Genomic DNA, 18,173 nt, shown 5'->3' on the forward strand with positions numbered 1-18,173 from the left:
CGCGGTGGTGACGCCATGGCGTCAGCCGTCCGGAAGTGCGTGGGGTGGCGACGACGGCTGTGGTGGGGCTGGTGAGCAGGCGCACAGGGTTCGTGCGGGTTCGCGCCGCAGGGAGGGCAGCGGGGCTTGGGGGCGGCTGGCCTCCTCGCACGTGGGGGCACCCCGGGGGAGGGTGCGAGCCTGTGGCGGTGAGACGCGTTCTCTCTACTGCGGAACAGAGCTCGACGTGCCGGTCGTGGGGCCGCGTCCCTGCCACGTTCCAGTGACTGCAGGCTGAATCATCGGGCTTCCCCGGGCACTTTTCGTTCTTTGTGGCCGGGCTCCCGAGGGTCTCACTAAGCTTTTTCGGTCTGGCACCTGGTGTGAGGGGCGAGACACGCCACTTCTAGGCCAGGGTCCTCGGCAGGTTTTTCTGATTTGAGGGGGGGTTGGAAGGATACTGTTTTTCTTCTCCACGTGGTCTGGGTGGGGAGAAGTCGTCTTGCCCCCTGGTGGGAAGCGCCACTTTTTGAAACCTGCATCCCCCGGAAAGGAATGGCTCCTTAGTGGTTTCGGTCGGGGCCACTTGAAATCCTGTTGGTCCCTCCCGGAGACCCACTTCACGTGGAAAACGGTGTGGGTGGGACTCAGGAGCCGGCAGGACGGGAAGGAATGGTGAATGAGGAAAAAAGCGGGCAGCAAAGACAAGTCTTGGGAAAATGTTTTTCAGTGCCTAGGAAATGCGCCTGTTGCATAAATCTTAGGTGCATGTGGGGAAGTACAGTGGTAAACATGTGACTGTACCATGTTTTGGAGAAGGCCGGGTCTTAGAGTGTTTTGAGTTTCCTTTTCTGCAACCACTGTTCTGGGCAGCCTGCTCCCCTCAAGCTTTAACTGACACCCGCCTCTCCAGAGAGCATCCTAACAGTAGAATGTGATAAGGCGACTATAGCAGTAAGTGCTTCAGGAGTACAAAACTGCATAGCCACAAGCCCAGATCTAGTCATAGGTGACTGTCCCTCAAATTGTCACTGGTTTCAGTTTTTTCATCTCAACAGGAGATGAATGTCTCTCAGATGTGAAATAAAGTTGCAGTATATCCCTTTATTTTCCTTCCCTTGTTAATTTCATTATTGTACATGCATGTTTGTCTTGTAGTGGTTGGTGACTTTGCCCCCCAGATGCTGAGGTGCCTGAATCCCTGGCACAGGCCGTTACTGAGCTGTAGTTGGAATAGGCTGTGTCTTTTCAAGCAGTATCTATTTACAATGAAGTTGCAGTCTCCAGAATTCCAGTCACTGTTCACAGCAGGATTGAAGAGTCTGACAGGTGAGAGATTAGGATGCTTTCTTGCTTGGGAAGCCCATGTGAATGGAGAAATGGAGGCTTAATGTTTTTTAGCTAATACTCAGGGTTTGTTTGGGTTTTTTGTTTGTTTCTTTTTCTTTCTCTTTCTTTCTCTTTCTTTTCTTTCTTCTTTCTTTCTCTCTCTCTCTCTTTCTTTCTTTCTTTCTTTCTCTCTCTCTCTCTCTCTCTCTCTCTCTCTCTTCTTCTGTTGAGTTAATGGAAGAAAGGTTTACTATGGGTAATCCAAAACTATAGCCAAACATAAAAGATTCAGGTAGTGACTTCAGTTAAAAAGCATGGCTTTTCTGTATGTTATGCTAACTACTTTATGGATAGATTACAGAATTGGGCCTACTAACTTAATGAGTAGATACATTTTTTTTTCTTGTTTTGTGGATGAGGAAAGAGGCTTAGGAATGTGCCAACATTTTTATAATAACTGAAGAGCTGAATTTTGAACTTGTGTAGTCTGCTTCCAGTACCTAGCTTGTGACCACCAAGCTATATTTCCTCCCTAGTCATGAGTGCTTTCTGAGTGAACTGAAGGTAGGAGGAAATAGGAGTCCCCTCTGTTTGTGCACATGCAGAACTTACCTGGAAGGGGCATAGAAAATGACTCGAGCTAAGTCCCTGATTACAGCAGCTTCATGTTGCTTGCCCCAGTCTTCTCATTCCTTACATTGGTCCTCAGTATCAGCTATGCTGTTGCTGAAGCAGCCACATAGCTGCATTTCAAAGCCTGTGGTATTTTAGTGGCCCTTATGTGTGTGTAGAAGCATGACCTGTGTAGTGGCATGCAACCCTGGCCGTCCATTAGATTCACTTGGGGAGCTTTTAAGATACACAAGTGCTGGGATCCCACCCTGACCTACTGAACTGGAATCTCTGGGGAGGATGGGCATCTATAAATTTTTGTAAGAACTCTACTCCATTAATTCTGATGCGCAAAAGGTAGAGGAACCATGGCATTAAAACGGCTTTCCTTGTGTTAGTTTATTCCCAGAGCTACTTTTCTGTTCTTGAATTTAGATAATTTTTTAGATACATGTCAGAGGTTAGTGGTCCAGAACTTGTTGATTCATATAGATTCTTCATGTGGTCTTGAAGTGGAAGGTTTAAAGCTGATACTTCACTCTGAGTTGTAATTACCGTGAAAAATGCTAGAAACTCCAGTCCAATAGAGAGATCAGTCACATGTGCAATGTATGCTTTTCTAGTAACCACAGTAAAGGTAAAAAGAAATGGGTGAAATTAATTTTTAATAATTATTTTAGTATAGCATTTCATTTTATCAACTGTATTTAAGATACCATCATGTTAATATAAAATTTATGTAAAAATTATTAATGCGGTATTCCATATCCTTCCTTGCAAGTCCTTGAAATCTGGTGGTTAGCACATCCCAACCATCTTAATTCAGACTCCCCATATTTCAAGTGCTCAGTTCGGTAACCACATATGCCTGCTGTTTGAACAGCACAAGTTTAGAAGCTCCAAATCTGAGTTGAATTCAAGCTTGTTCTTTCTTTATATGCCTTTCCCAGCTCCTAATCTTCCCATCTTCAGTTGCAGGAGGCCTCTTGGAAGAAAGGTGCCAAATGCTTGGATGTAGGTAATTAACTCTTAGTGGCCTCTTTCAGGTCCTTCTGCATTTTTCTTTTGGAAACAAGGCTCTGGATATTGATTGCTATAGGTTCTTGAACATCTTATATTTTAACAATTTCATTTGGCTTACTAACCCTTACCTCAAGAGTTGAATTGTCTCCACCTTGAGAGGTGAAATCCTACGGATTTAGAAACTCAAGACGGTGGGAAGATACGGGTCTATTTTCCCCCAGCGTCTTGTCCTCTAAAGCCTGCCAAGTGGTAGCTTGGATGTATTTGAAAGTTGACTTTTTTAGGGTAGAGTGGAAATGGCAGGAATGGCATCTTTTAGTGCAAAGCTCATCAGTTAGAAAATCAAATAATTGGTTTTATTTGGTTTTTGCTACTTTCTAAAGACCTGTGTGTTCTAGTAAAATACGATGTTCTGCATGAAAACAATGCAGAAACATATACAGATGGTGGCTATTGACGCACACACAAACACGATGGCTATTGACACGCACACATGATGGCTATCGTATGGTGACACACACACACACGATGGCTATTGACACGCACACATGATGGCTATCGTATGGTGACACACACACACACGATGGCTATTGACACGCACACACATGATGGCTATCGTATGGTGACACACACACACATGATGGCTATCGTATGGTGATACTGTGCCGTTGAATACTGTACCGGTTCTTAAATCTTAATAGCTGCTTTGCCACATGTAAAATTAGTTTCCAGTATGCAAGACTTAGGGAAGCTAGGATAGTGGATTATCTGTACACTGTATAGGATTTTACAATTTGTCAGTTTATTTCATGTGATTTATTTTTCGTTTTGCTTGAGGATAACATTGTAGAGGCATGCTAGGGGCAGATGAGAATTTTTCTTCATTCTGTACCTGAGACTGAAGTCCAAACATTGATTTTTTTTTTCCTAAGTTAGGGCTTCTTTGGCCTCTTGGCTGTGGTTCATAAGAAATGCTGGGTATTGGGGCGCCTGGGTGGCACAGCGGTTAAGCGTCTGCCCTCGGCTCAGGGCGTGATCCCGGCGTTATGAGATCGAGCCCCACATCAGGCTCCTCCGCTATGAGCCTGCTTCTTCCTCTCCCACTCTCCCTGCTTGTGTTCCCTCTCTCGCTGGCTGTCTCTATCTCTGTCAAATAAATAAATAAAATCTTAAAAAAAAAAAAAAAAGAAAAGAAATGCTGGGTATTAGCAGTCAGTGGTTAGCTTTTAACTGCTTTGGTATGTGCTGTCATAAAGCCATCATAGTAACTTTTGGGACAGTGGGAACACCTGATCACTCTTCAAGTTTGGGAGCTCCTGGAAACACTGAAGAACAGATCGTTTGTTTTTTGGTAGTAATAGTCATGACATGGTCTTCCCATTTTAGTTTTACTTTCTGTACCCCCTGCCTCCAGAACTTAAAATTCAAAATTGTAAACAGAAGAAGTTAATGAACATTTGATTGAAAATTAAAATTAAAAAATAGACAATCATAAAAGTTTTCTGTCCTATAATGTCATGGTCCTTTGGATTGCTAACAATAATAATTAAAAATAGCTTATTATCAGATGTGGCAGTTGAAGCAGACTAATAGCTTTGGAATGGTGAGATTATGTATTTCTTGAGTCTCAGGCTTAAATTTACAATTAAATTTTGTTGCATTAGGTATTATTTTCTGAGTATGTAGTTTAAAAAATTCATTAGAATGTGGGGGCGCCTGGGTAGTGCAGTCGTTAAGCGTCTGCCTTCGGCTCAGGGCGTGATTCCGGTGTTGTGGGATCGAGCCCCACATCAGGCTCCTCCACTGGAAGCCTGCTTCTTCCTCTCCCACTCCCCCTGCTTGTGTTCCCTCTCTCGCTGGCTGTCTCTGTCAAATAAATAAATAAAATCTTAAAAAAAAAAAATTCATTAGAATGTGGATTTCTGTGAATGTGAAGATACTAGTAATCAAGGAAAAAGAGTGTCTAAGCTTGATAATCCTTACTCTTTTAGGTCAGCATACAATCATTGCATTTTTTTATGAATGTTCCACATAGGCACATACATAAGCCTTAGTACGCCTTTCTCAGTTGTATTATAATGTCAGAATTGTGAGTTTTTTGGAAATACTATCAAAGTGATGAATAGAGTACTTTGAATTCTTGGGGCGCCTGGGTGGCTCAGCTGTTAAGTGTCTGCCTTTGGCTCAGGTCATGATCCCAGGGTCCTGGGATCGAGCCCCGCATCGGGCTCCCTGCTCTGCAGGAAGCCTGCTTCCCCCTCTCACACTCCCCTTGTTTGTGTTCCCTCTCTCACTGTCTCTCTCTGTCAAATAAATAAATAAATAAAATATTTAAAAAACAAAAACAAAGATTACTTTGAATTCTGGATCTCTCTCTGTAATGCAGTTAATTTATTAGGTGACTTTGAACTTAAAATTTTATTTTAGTTGCGCTAGCATGAGAATCTTAAAATAGAGGTTATCTTGTATTCAGTCTTGACCTTCTTCATCCTCTTAAAGTAGGTTCAAGTGAAAGTAAAACTCATTTTTTGCATTTCAAAATAGTTTCTTACTGTATTGAAGGAAGAAAACCTTTAAAAAAATGCAGTTTCCAATGAAGTCACTCTGGTTTATTTTTTAAATTTTTTTGAAGCCGGGATATCACAATTAGGTTCAGTTGTGAGCCACAGTGGTGTAAAGATGAGTAAGGTAGGTATTCTACCCTGAGAATGAACAGGTAATTTTAATATAATTAGTATGCATAAAAAATAAAGCTCCTCTAGTAGCTTAGAAGAAATTGATTTAGCTCTGTCATCAGGAGAGGCTTCCTAAACTGAATCACAAAAGATGAATAAGGATGAGCTAGATCAGTGTTTTTCTGCTTGTGGGTAGCAACCCACTAGTAGACCATAAAGTTAATTTAGTGGTCATGACCAGCATTGGAAAACAGAGGAAAAGAGGGTAGAACAGATGAGATTGCACGGTATGGAGTAACAGTATTTCCTGAAAGTTTGGTTTGAGTGACTGACATGCAAAATGTCTCTCTGGTGTGGGTTGTGCACCAAGACATTTCAAGGCCAGCTGCTCAGCTAGGGAAGTTGGGAAGGTGTTTGGGTGAAGTGACCTGTGCAAACAAAGGAGTGTTTTTTTTTTCTTTTTTATATATTTTTTTATTATGTTAGTCACCATACAGTACATCTCTGGTTTTTGATGCAAAGCTCGATGATTCATTAGTTGCGTATAACACCCAGTGCACCATGCAATACGTGCCCTCCTTACTACCCATCACCAGTCTATCCCATTCCCCCACCCCCTCCCCTCTGAAGCCCTCAGTTTGTTTCTCAGAGTCCATAGTCTCTCATGCTTCATTCCCCCTTCTGATTACCCCCCCTTTCTTTTTTTTTTTTTTTTTTTTTTTAGGTTTTATTTATTTATGTGACAGAGAGACAGCCAGCGAGAGAGGGAACACAGCAGGGGGAGTGGGAGAGGAAGAAGCAGGCTCATAGCAGAGGAGCCCGATGTGGGACTCGATCCCGATACGCTGAGATCACGCCCTGAGCCGAAGGCAGACGCTTTAACGACTGCGCTACCCAGGCGCCCCAACCCCCCCTTTCTTTATCCCTTTCTTCTCCTACCGATCATCCTAGTTCTTATGTTCCATAGATGAGAGAAATCATATGATAATTGTCTTTCTCTGCTTGACTTATTTCACTTAGCATTATCTCCTCCAGTGCCGTCCATGTTGTAGCAAATGTTGAGAACTCGTTCTTTCTGATAGCTGAGTAATATTCCATTGTATATATGGACCACAACTTCTTAATCCAGTCATCTGTTGAAGGGCATCTCGGCTCCTTCCACGATTTAGCTATTGTGGACATTGCTGCTATGAACATTGGGGTGCATATGGCCCTTCTCTTCACTACGTCTGTATCTTTGGGGTAAATACCCAGTAGTGCAATGGCTGGATCATAGGGTAGCTCAATTTTTAACTTTTTAAGGGACCTCCACACTGTTTTCCAGAGTGTTTTGAGTGTAAAGCGCGATGCAGAGATTAGTGAGAGAAGAGACAGAAATGGGTCAGGAGGCCCTTGTATAATGTACTGCAGAAATGTGGATATTGTGCTGGGAGTAGTCAGAGGAACAATGGCATAGCCTAATCAAGCGAGTGATTTAGAGCCCTTTGTCTAGATGGTGGAAGCTGGATTTAAGAGGGCTGATGTAGCACTCTTATTCAGGAAGGAGATGAAGTGGCCCTGAACTAGGGAGAAATGAGGATAGAGTCTAGAAATAGTTTGGCAGTCCTTAACTTTTGGGTCATGGACCTCTATAAATCTCATGAAAACTGGACTAGCATAGATGGTTTTTTTTTTTTTTTTTTTTTTTAACTACCATACATGGTTTTTATATTTTATTTTAAGAGATATGAAGAAACATATAGGGACATATAGTCAGTAGAACTTGATTAGAAATGTGGAGTGAAAGGAAGATGAACACATACTCTTGGAAAGGACTTAGGGTGGTCTGGGACAGCTAAAAATTTAAGGCCAGAAGGTAGAGGGAAGGGAGCATTTGTTACTTTGTAGCAGACCACTTTAGGTAGTCTCCAGAGAGTTGGGCTGAAAGTTTAGGAAGAAGGGTAGAGAAAGAGAATGAGCAAGCACGGATTTAGGGTAGGGTTGGAGGTTAACATACTGGCTTGTGATTAGGGATGCCAGAACTCCAATGTATTTAGGTCAGTGCCCTCCAGCCAGAGACCAGGTGAGTTGTTACTCCTTGCAGTGAGGGAGAACACTGGCGATGGAGAACCTTGGAGTATCTCAGCCAAGGGTTTTTAGAAAAGACTTCTTGTAGGATTTGAGCTTGTATCATGTTTCGAGGCAGGTATAAGAAGTACAGTTTTCCTGTGGGTTAGGTGGTCTCAGGAAGCAAGAATAAATCTGTGATGGGTGTGTTAATTCTTACCTAGAAGGTGAGAAAACAGCTCTCTGCTCTCCCACCTTCTGGGTAAGAAGGTGAGAACACAGCGCTATGCTCAGTTAACCAGTGGGTAAATAAGGAGAAGTCATACATACAGTCGTAAGGTGGTCTTTGACGGTGTTCATGTCTTCTGTGTTCAGACAGCCCTTACTAGTTGTCTTATTTTAACCTATCCATCATGGTCATCGAGTGGACTTGTCTGATGTGGATGTTCTCTGACATTGTTTATGTTCAACAGGAGAACACTAGGGCCCGATTGTGGGTGCCAGGCCAGTTTGTGGCTATACCAAGGCTCAGGGGGTTGTATAAGACCAGTTCCTGGATGTCATTATATGATATCCTTCGGTCAGGAGTAATTAACAATGGACTTTGTCTCATCTTGTACCTAGAGGAGTCTGCTCTGGGTCTCCTGGACTGAGGCCCTCACAGTAGTTTGAGTGTTCCTATGGCTTTTCTAGAGCACAGAGAGGAGCAGAAATAAACACTGTGTGCAGAGTATTTCTTGATGGATTCGTAGCTATAACATTATCATACCTGGGGTGATAGACTAATGTTGTTTGACGGTTTCATAGTTTCATGCACGAACATATAACCTCAGCATCAGTACACAAAGAGAAATGTGTCTAAGAAACCTCACATTTCTGAAATATGCACATAAACTTGGAGAAAAAGCAGAATTGTTAACTTTTTGGGTATCATTCAAAAGTGTATCGGTGACCTTGGGGGATTGTGGAATTCTGAATTATCTTCCGAGTCTGCCAAGAAAAAAATCTGCAAATTCCCTGATCTCAAAGTTGTAAGTCACTTCATTTCTGTGGGCTTGTTCGAATTTTTATATGAAAAGGCACAGTTAAATAATTTTTGCTGTCCCTAATAGATTAGAAAAACTTTGTACTTTTGTAATTCTTAAATAAATTGAAGTAAAAAATATTCTTTCTCCTCTCAGAATTATTTGTCAAAGAAAATCATGAATTAAGAATAGCAGGAGGAGCAGTGAGGGATTTATTAAATGGAATAAAGCCCCAAGATGTGGATTTTGCTACCACTGCTACCCCTGCCCAAATGAAGGACATGTTTCAGTCTGCGGGTATTCGTATGATAAACAACAAAGGAGAAAAGCATGGAACAATTACTGCCAGGGTGAGTGAAAGGTTTGACAGCAATTACATTGTCTTTTTTGTAATTTTTAAAATTTCTGTGTGTTTTTAGTAGTTTTAAAAAGGAAGTGACGAAAAACTAGTAAAAATATGTCCATCTCTCTCTCCCTCTTACACCCTGCATCCACCTTTGCTACAGCCACTTTCAATTAGTTTTTGTGGTGCTTATCTGTTAGCCCCACATTTCTGAAAAAGTCCTTTCTATGCCACAGTGTTTGTCTTTGTTTCAGATTTCCCAGGTGTGAGGTGTTGCGTGCTGACCTGCTCCCCGGGAGAGCGGCGGCTTCGTACCACAGGGCGCGCAGCTCCCTCTCCCTCATCCTCGCCCTGTGCTTGGACCACCGTGTTTGGTTGAATTCATGTTCAGTGTTTTCATTTAGGACTGTATTGTTTACAGCTGGATTGTGAAGTGTACCGTGACTGCGTCTCTTTCTTGGGTGATTTTGGATTTCCCTGCAGTTGACAGCATTTTTCTTTTATGTAGCTTTCTGTGTGCCACTCATTCGCTCCTGTGCTCTGTAAAGTTCCTCTTAGTAGATGAAATCCATCAAGTTTCAGTTCCCTTGTTCGGAGCCACTTCACGTGGTGCCTTCTCTCTTCTCAGCGTGCTGTGGGCTGGCTCCCCATTCCTCATCCTGAGATTTGCCTGCACCAGATCCTGGGAATTTCCTGGCCTCTTCCTTGTCAGACTGCCTGGTTCTTGAGTCCTATGTGATTTCTGTTTTGTTTTGTTTTGTTTTGGCTCCCATTTTAATAGTTTGAAACCTGGAAAAGCCTTACATGTCTGCAAATATTTCTGTTTTACCTTCACGCTGGTCTGATAGTTTATTGGCTGTGGAATTCCAGGCCGGCCATCATTTTCACTCAGAAATGGAAAGCCTTTGTTTGCTGCCTGCCAGTGCTGCCGCTGGGAAGTCTGAGCTCGTTCAGATTTCTCCTCTGAGACCAGATCCCACTCCGACCCCTTCTTAGGAAGCTTTTCTGGTCTTTTTATCTAGTGTGTTTAATTTCAAGATGTGCGCTTTGGTTTGGATGTGTTTTTTTCATTCATTGTGTAGGGACGCTTAGTGGGCCCTCTTGTTTTGCTCTCATAATTCCATCCGTTTGTATTCCTCTCATAATTCCATCCCGTTTTTTCAGGGTCTTCATGTTTGGGATCTACTGTGATGTTGGATGTTGGACCACAGGGACTGATCTTCTAGTATTATCTTTTATTTTATATTTAAGGTTTTTTTGAACGCGCGTGCGCACCAGTGGGGGGAGGAGCAGAGGGAGAGGGAGAAGCAGACACACACACACACACACACACACACACACACACCCCACCCTGCTGGGTGTGGAGCTTTAGGCCGCTAGATCCGAGGACCCGGACCGGGAGATCATGACCTGAGCCAAAGTCAGTTACTTAACCAACTGAGCCACTCAGGCACCCCTCTACTATTTTATATTCTCATATCTTTATTTTACTTTCTATGAGATTGCCTTAACTTGATCATCCAGTCTTTGTTATATTTGCAACCTTTGCTATTTTTAAAATTTTTAAGTGGTGTTTCTTAGAATATTTCTTTTGAAAACTTCCTCTTCTTGTTTCAGATGCACTGTCTCACCTCCCTTAGGATATCAGTTATAGTTAGGCTGATACTGTTTTTCCTCTGAGCTTTTTCTGTCCTTCCTGTTAGCTTTCCTTAAATGTGGGCTTGGTTCTTTCCTTAAGTTTGGGTGATCCTCTGGTGTTTGTAAAGTGACTTGAGAACTTACTGTAGTTTTGTGTAGAAAATGTCAGGCAGTTAGTTGTGGCATCACCGATGTTCGTATCGGTAGGCCTTTTCATTAGGAGAAAATCAGAGGAATCCGTTAGTGTCATTGAGGTTAGAACAAGCCTGGTTATTAGCATTTGGAAAACCAATTTGGAAAGAGAATGAGGGTCATGTTGATTTTTTTCACTTCATCTTCTGTTCATTGTGGTGCTTCATGCCCACCATCATCTGTATCTGGTGTCCCAAATTGTGACTATTTATAGGTCAGCCTTTCTAGTGAGTTAATGTCTGGTTCTTTGCCTGGATAAGGGAGACATTCCAGGGGTCTGTTTTCTACAACAATTTTCAGTCTTCCATATTTCAAACCGTTTTCTTACCATTTGTCTTTAGAGAAAACTTGTGCTTCAAATTCTTGAGTTCTAGAACCCTATAGTGAGATCTAACTTGTTTCTAGAAAAGAAATGAGATTGAGAGGAATTCTAGAACAGACTTACAGTGATCATTAGTAGCTTTCAATTCTTAATGAAGAGATTCCAGACTTCTCAGTGGCATGTAAAACCCTTTGCTGTCTGCCCCTAAACGCTAACGTGCTATTTGTCAGCAGTATTTTCTTGTGCAGGTATCCCTCTTTCTCTTCACTGTGCCTTTGGTCATCTCTTCATTGAAATGCTCTTTCCACGTGTGCTGGACAGATCCTACTTGGTTTTCAAGGCTCAGGTCCCATGTCATCTATCCTGAAGCTACTCAGCTGTTCCCAGCTGGAGCTCATCTCTCTTCCCACGGTATATACAGTACTTTATTTCAACTTCATTGATGGTTACCAGTAAAGGAGTTGCAGAAGTTGTTAATGGTTTGCATTTCTTCCTCTGTCAGTCCTTTGCTCACTGCTATATGTTAAAAATTGATACTTAGCTCTTTGTAAACTGGAGCTTTTAAAAAGAATATTTCAGAGTAGCCTGATTTGAAATGAAGAACTGGAATACACTGTTGTGAAGGCCTCTTCCGTTCTCTGCCACAGCATTTGTTAGAGTTGTCTTTTTTTTTTTTTTAAATGTCAGACTCATCCTTTTTAACTAAGGTGGATTTATTTTTTAAAAAATATTGTTTGGATCTAGCTTGAATATTGTGGGTGTCTTTCTGTTTCAAGATACATGTGTCCTAGGTAACTTTGAAAAGAAAGAAGATATACGTGTCCAGACTCACTTATTTTTTTCAGTTCATCCAGTGATACAACTAATTAAAAAAACATTTCATTACAGCTTCATGAAGAAAATTTTGAAATTACTACACTGCGGATTGATGTTGTCACTGACGGAAGACATGCTGAGGTAGAATTCACAACTGATTGGCAGAAAGATGCTGAACGCAGAGATCTCACTATAAATTCTATGTTTTTAGGTAATATCTGGAGATAATGTTTTAATCCAGTCTTTCTGAAAGCTGGCTTTTTTTTTAAGATTTATTTGTTAGAGCGGGGTGAGGAACAGAGTCATATTCTCTCTCTTTTTCCCTCTGTCCCATGCTGACCTTATTCTGGGTGAGGAGCCCAACGTGGGGTGTGATCCCACAACCCAGAGGTCATGACCTGAGCTGAAACCAAGAGTTGGATGCTTAACTGACTGCACCACCCGGGTGCCCCTGAAAACTGCCTTTTCAAGTGAATCTGCATCCTGGAAATGTTCTCCAACCTGAGAGATTGCATTAGTTTCATCTGAGAGACAGGGTACCATATGGGTTAAAAGACGACTTTGGAGCCAAAAGTCCTGGGTTCTGACTCTCACGCACTAGCTGTGAACGAGGATGCTAGTATCTGCTTCCTTTGCAAGGCTGTCATGAGGATTAAAGGAGTTAATAATTTTACGTCTTTAGAACAGTGCTGGCACATGGGCACATTCAGTGTTTACTTATTCATTGCATCTAAAAATGGTTAACATTTCAGGTAAGAAACACGTACCCACATACATTCGCATATCATTCTCCCCTGCACTCTCCTGTGCACGGCCACCCTAGCCTTTCTTTCCTCTTTTCTGGTACCCATGGCACACACTTGTGAATGACCTCAGCACCTTTTCTGTTGCTGTGCCTAGACACAAGGTCAAATTCTTTCATAGCATTGCATTTTAGGAATCCCCTGTAATGAGAGTTGGCATGCAAGAGAAAACCTATTTATCATCTCAACTTGATTTTTTTGTTAATGAAACCAGTGAGACTCATAAAAGGTGAATTAAGTTAGTACGTTATTGCAGCATTATTTTTTGTCTTTTAAATTGTAGTCAAGCCCTTTGTGTTTAAGACTTTGGATTAGAAAAGAGACCTGAAACAACCACTCTTCATAAGCTAGTCGTGGCAACAGTAATAGTGAAAGGATGAAGACGGGTTCCTTGCTACCCAAAAATATGCTGTGTAACCTTTTTCAAGTTGAAGTGGTAGAAGGTATGGAAGCAATTCCTATTTCATCAAAATGAAAATCCTCTTCCAGGTTTTTGGTTCGCAAAAAACAGGTATTAATGTAGGTCTTTGTAAAGGCGACGTGGCCTGAAGTGAACTTGGAGACAGTGGGGAAAACCTGTAATAGGATTTGCTTCATGGATGGAGAAGGGGGTTGTATGCCAAGATGGGAATCTCTTGCTAGCTGCATTGACGTGTTTCTAGAGCACCCTCTAGGTTCTTGGTTACTTGATACACTTTATCGCATTGGACTGTCAGAAAACCTTCATTAAGTATTAAATCTGTTTGATGAGGAAACAGCCTGAGATGTTAAGGAGCTTAGCTCAAGTCACAGGCTGTCATGATTGGAGCTCGGATTTCCAAAGCCTAGGTGATTTATGACCAGAGGGAGCCCAGTCGGGGGCATGTTTCCTCTCCATTATGTGATCAAACTCCAGGTGTTTATTTCTTCTTAGCTCATTCTGACTTAGGGTAAACTGCTCCAACTAGTGCAATGTATAAACTTTGTAACTGGCTTCTTCTAAGCATACCTAACCAAACAAGAGAAGCTGATATTCCTTTTCGGTATACTATGTTATAGAAATAAAAGCTATTCTTACTGGTACTACTCTTTTCTAACATTTGCTGAGCCTTTACAGTGTGCCAGGCACTGTTCTAAGCACATCACAGAAATTTAATCTTCCCAGCATCCCTGTGACGCAGATACTGCTGTTTAACCCCACAGTAATTTGCTTAAAGTCATGCAGCTGGTAGATAGCCGAATTAGGATTCCAATTTAAGCATCCTGGCTCTGGAGGTCACATTCTTAACCACTACATTATTCTTAGCAGCTCAACTTTATTTCTTATTTTTATGCACCATATTTTGGAAGTGCTATTCAGAGCAAAAACAAGTGCACACTGATGGGATATTCTCACTTGTTTTTACTTTCGACCCATTTTTCTGCCCAGGCTTTTTTCAAGCCTTGCTGGATAAAGCATTCCAAGTTCTGGCATTTCTGGTTACTGTGCTTCTCAAGCTTTGCTCTTGTCTTATCCTTTTTTTTTTTTCTTTTTCTTCTTTCCTCCAAATTTTGATTTATTGAAAAGGACGAGTACTTCCATGCTCACCAGGGGGAGTCCTGTGTCTTCATTAAGAGACAGATATACCAAATGCATTTGCTACTTTGTAATCATATTTTTGCCTATTTATTTCCTTCCCCCTCCCCATTTTCTGTGATTTATTTGAACTTGGAACCTTTTAAATTTGCTGTACGTGTCAAAACACCATATAAATCATTTGGGAAGTGTCAAGCCTGAGCTTACCAGTGTTTTGCATTTAGGATATCAAAAGCGCATTAAAGTTCAAACAGAACTAAATTGAGAAGTAGTTGTTTTTCAGAAGTAGTGGCAGTGCTTCTCTTCTGGGAGAGCACAAAATAAAGTATCTCTCAGGATCACTGACTCCCTATTTGGATGGTTGAATGGTGTGTAGAGGGGGAGAGAGAGAATCTTAAGCAGACTCTGAGCCAAGTGCAGAGCCCCACTTGGGGCTCGATTTCACAACCCCGAGATCATGACCTGAGCTTAACCCACTGAGCCACGCAGGTGCTCCAAAAAATATTCAATTTTAAAGGTTTTTTATGGTTCCTTAGGATATTTTTAGATAATTCTTCTATTTATATATGGTATTTTTGTTTATAAGAGCTTTTTGTATATTATGGAAATGAGGTATATTGACTTATATGTATTTTTCTCAGTATGTCAGGTATCTTATGCTTTTCATTATGGTGGTTCTTGTCATGCAGGCATATCTGATTTTTAGGTGGTTGAATTATTTCTTTTGGGGCTCTGGTATTGTGTCTGTGTGTGTGTTTAGTTTCCGTGGTAAACCCCCATCCAATCTAAAATCTGCATATTAATTTTTGACTCCTCCACCCATACTTAATTACTAATAGCCTATTGGTAGGAAGCTTTACTGATAACAGAAACAATCGATTAACACAAACTTTGTTCTATGTATTATACACTGTGTTCTTCAAGCAATCTAGAGAAAAGAAAATGTTAAGAAAATCATAAGAGAAAAACCATCTATAGTCCTGTAAAAAAAAAAATAGGGGTGCCTGGGTGGCTTGGTTAAGCATCTGTCTTCAGCTCTGGTCATGATCCCAAGGGTCCTGGGATCAAGCGCTGTGTTGGCCTCCCTGCTCAGGGGGGAGCCTGTTTCTCCCTCAGCCCTCCCCCGCCTCCAGCCCCATTTTGCTCTCTCTTGCTATCTCACTCTAATAAATAAATAAAATCTTTAGGGAAAAAAAAATATACCTGTAAGTGGACCCATAGAGTTCAAACCTGTGTTCAAGGATTAACTGTATATTTTGAAAGGTTTTCCCCATTCCAGGATCATAAATTTTTTTTCCTATGGTTTATTGCTTATTTTAGTTTTTCCAGATTCTTTTTGCTATTTATTTTTTTTTCCCAGATTACCTTGGCTATTCTTATTCTCCCATATTAACTTGAAAATCAGCTTGCCTGGTGTCTTGTCTCCACTCCAGTTCATACTTGAGGCATACTTCTTGTTTAGTTCATTTTGGGATATTATCTTTTTAGTTGCTGTTGTAAATACAGCCTTTTATTCCATTAGGTCTCCCGTTTGATAGTAGGTATGCATGAATGCTGTTCATGTCTGTATTTTAACTTTGTAACTCTTGAGTTTTTTGTTTGTAATAGCTTTTAAAAGTAAATTTTGTTTTCCAGTTCTTACTCGCTAACACTCTCCCCTTTTTCTTAATGAATAGGTTTTGATGGTACCTTATTTGACTATTTCAGTGGTTATGAAGATTTAAAAAATAAGAAAGTTAGGTTTGTTGGACATGCTAAACAGAGGATACAAGAAGATTATCTTCGAATTTTAAGATATTTCCGGTAAGAATTTTGAAAAAATACTAATTCAGATTTTATTATCCCGGAGCACAATTCCAAACATGTGAAATGTGCAGGTCAGAGTACAACATGGTGATATCCCAAATGTCTGTCTCTGATAGACTTATTAGTAAAATGTGACTTAACTCTGAGATACTTAGACACTTCATATTTTTTCCCCCCAAAACATATTTACTCCATTCTGTGATGGTCTTTTATAAAATTCAGCTTTAAGTCATTTTTAAATATCCATTTTTCTTTTTATTTCCTGCACTGATCATTCATTACGTACATAATTGAGTGTTTACCACAGGGCAACAGCTAGCTCAGTGCTTTGAATATGGAGGAACGAGTGTCTTTGCCTTCATATGGCTTAGAGTTTTGGGTGGTCATGGGAAACCCTTAGGTGAACTTGCTAAAAGCATGAAACGAATTTGGATGGTTTTGATTTTTAAACTGCAATCCTTTTTAAAAAGGGTTCTAACTGGCTAGTTCTTTGTGTCTAATATTTTTTACTGGTTGGGATCACATTTAGAATATTCTGTAATGGAGTCTACACATTTTGTTAAGTGTTCTTCCTTTATTTATTTATTTGAGAGAGAGTGAGCGAGAGCAAGAGCACAAGAGGAGAAGGAGAAGCAGACTCCTCACTGAGCACTGAGCAGGGAGCCTGACTCTGGGCTTGATCCCAATCAGGACCTGAGCTGAAGGCAGATGCTTAACTGACTGAGCCACCCAGGCGCCCCAATGCTGTTCCTTTAAATTTGAGTATTTGCAGAAGTCTCTCTTTGCAAATAATAGAACACAGACTGACATCCATAGTTACTGCCATTTAATCTACATTATTAATGAACTGAATTTTAAAAATATAAGTGTTAGTACAGGTGTACTTTAAGGCTTCCAATTCTGAGATTGCTAGAAATACACTCCACTCTCTGCAGATAGATGAGTCCTATTTGAAACTGTTCATTAAAAGTACTGATGGGCACACATAGGCAAGCTTTGTACACTGTGCTGTTGATGGCATTCCAGGCTTTCCAAGAATGTTCAGCGTTATTCATCCAGGATAGGTACCAGTTCCAGGAAGTACATTTGATGCTCATACTAAACATCTCAGTCACTGATTTGGAAATGAAAGTGAGCAGAGGGTTCTAATTCTTGTTAATTTAAATTTTATTCGATCTCAGGTTTTGTCATCTGGGAACAAAAAGAAAGTACGGAATTGGCCAGATGATGTCTAAGTTCCCTCTTAAACCTAAATCTGTGTTGTCTCAGATGTATGGAATAGTACCAGTAAAATGAAAAACAAGATTTTTCTAGTGATATGCCAGCACAGAGGTAACATGCTCTGGGAATTGTGTTTTGTAGGTTTTATGGGAGAATTGTAGACAAACCTGGTGACCACGATTCTGAGACTTTGGAAGCGATTGCAGAAAATGCAAAAGGCTTGGCTGGAATATCAGGAGAGAGGATTTGGGTGGAACTGAAAAAAATTCTTGTTGGTAACCATGTAAATCATTTGATTCACCTCATCTATGATCTCGATGTGGCTCCTTACATAGGTGAGAGCAAGTTATAAAATACTTGAGTTTTTCACAATGAAACATCTGGTTTAAAATTTCATAGGGAAAAATGTTTGACTAATACTGAGAGGAGAAGTGCAGGATTTTAAAATAAGCTTTGGGGGTGAGGGTGGGACACAGTGGCCTTTGGTGTCAGACCTGGGTTTGAATGATGCTTTGCCAGTTATCAGCACTGTGATTTGGATTAGTTCCTTGATCATTAGTTGCTGAATCTAAAAAAGGGGTGTGAAGGTAATAGCATGTGTCTAATAGAAGGGCTGAAAGATTTAGTGAGTTAATACATGTAAAGCCCTTAAAGAGTGACCTACATAGAAATTAATGTTGCACGCAGAAAGCAGTGGTCGGTGCTGGAGCACCCTTCAGGAAACTTGGAGGTATGTCAAATACAGGTTTTGAATGGCAGTGGTGGGGTGGGGGTGGATGGTGTGACAG

The 18,173-nt window shown here is 41.0% G+C and overlaps 1 protein-coding gene across 2 annotated transcripts in view; it reads left to right on the forward strand.

Moving 5' to 3' along the window:
* The window catches only part of TRNT1 (tRNA nucleotidyl transferase 1), a 19,753-nt gene continuing 1,580 nt past the window's right edge, over positions 1 to 18,173 (forward strand). Inside the window, exons 1-6 of one of the 2 annotated variants that reach the window (XM_026501259.4) lie at positions 1 to 88; positions 1,138 to 1,308; positions 8,846 to 9,039; positions 12,073 to 12,211; positions 16,035 to 16,161; positions 17,527 to 17,720. In XM_026501259.4, coding sequence (XP_026357044.1) covers positions 1,161 to 1,308; positions 8,846 to 9,039; positions 12,073 to 12,211; positions 16,035 to 16,161; positions 17,527 to 17,720 — 802 coding nt within the window. In that variant the 5' untranslated portion in view covers positions 1 to 88; positions 1,138 to 1,160. The remainder of the gene's footprint in view (positions 89 to 1,137; positions 1,309 to 8,845; positions 9,040 to 12,072; positions 12,212 to 16,034; positions 16,162 to 17,526; positions 17,721 to 18,173) is intronic. The other variant, XM_044385024.3, reaches the window with a different exon arrangement.

Source organism: Ursus arctos, unplaced genomic scaffold (assembly GCF_023065955.2).
Source record: "Ursus arctos isolate Adak ecotype North America unplaced genomic scaffold, UrsArc2.0 scaffold_14, whole genome shotgun sequence".
NCBI classification, from domain to species: Eukaryota; Metazoa; Chordata; class Mammalia; order Carnivora; family Ursidae; genus Ursus; species Ursus arctos.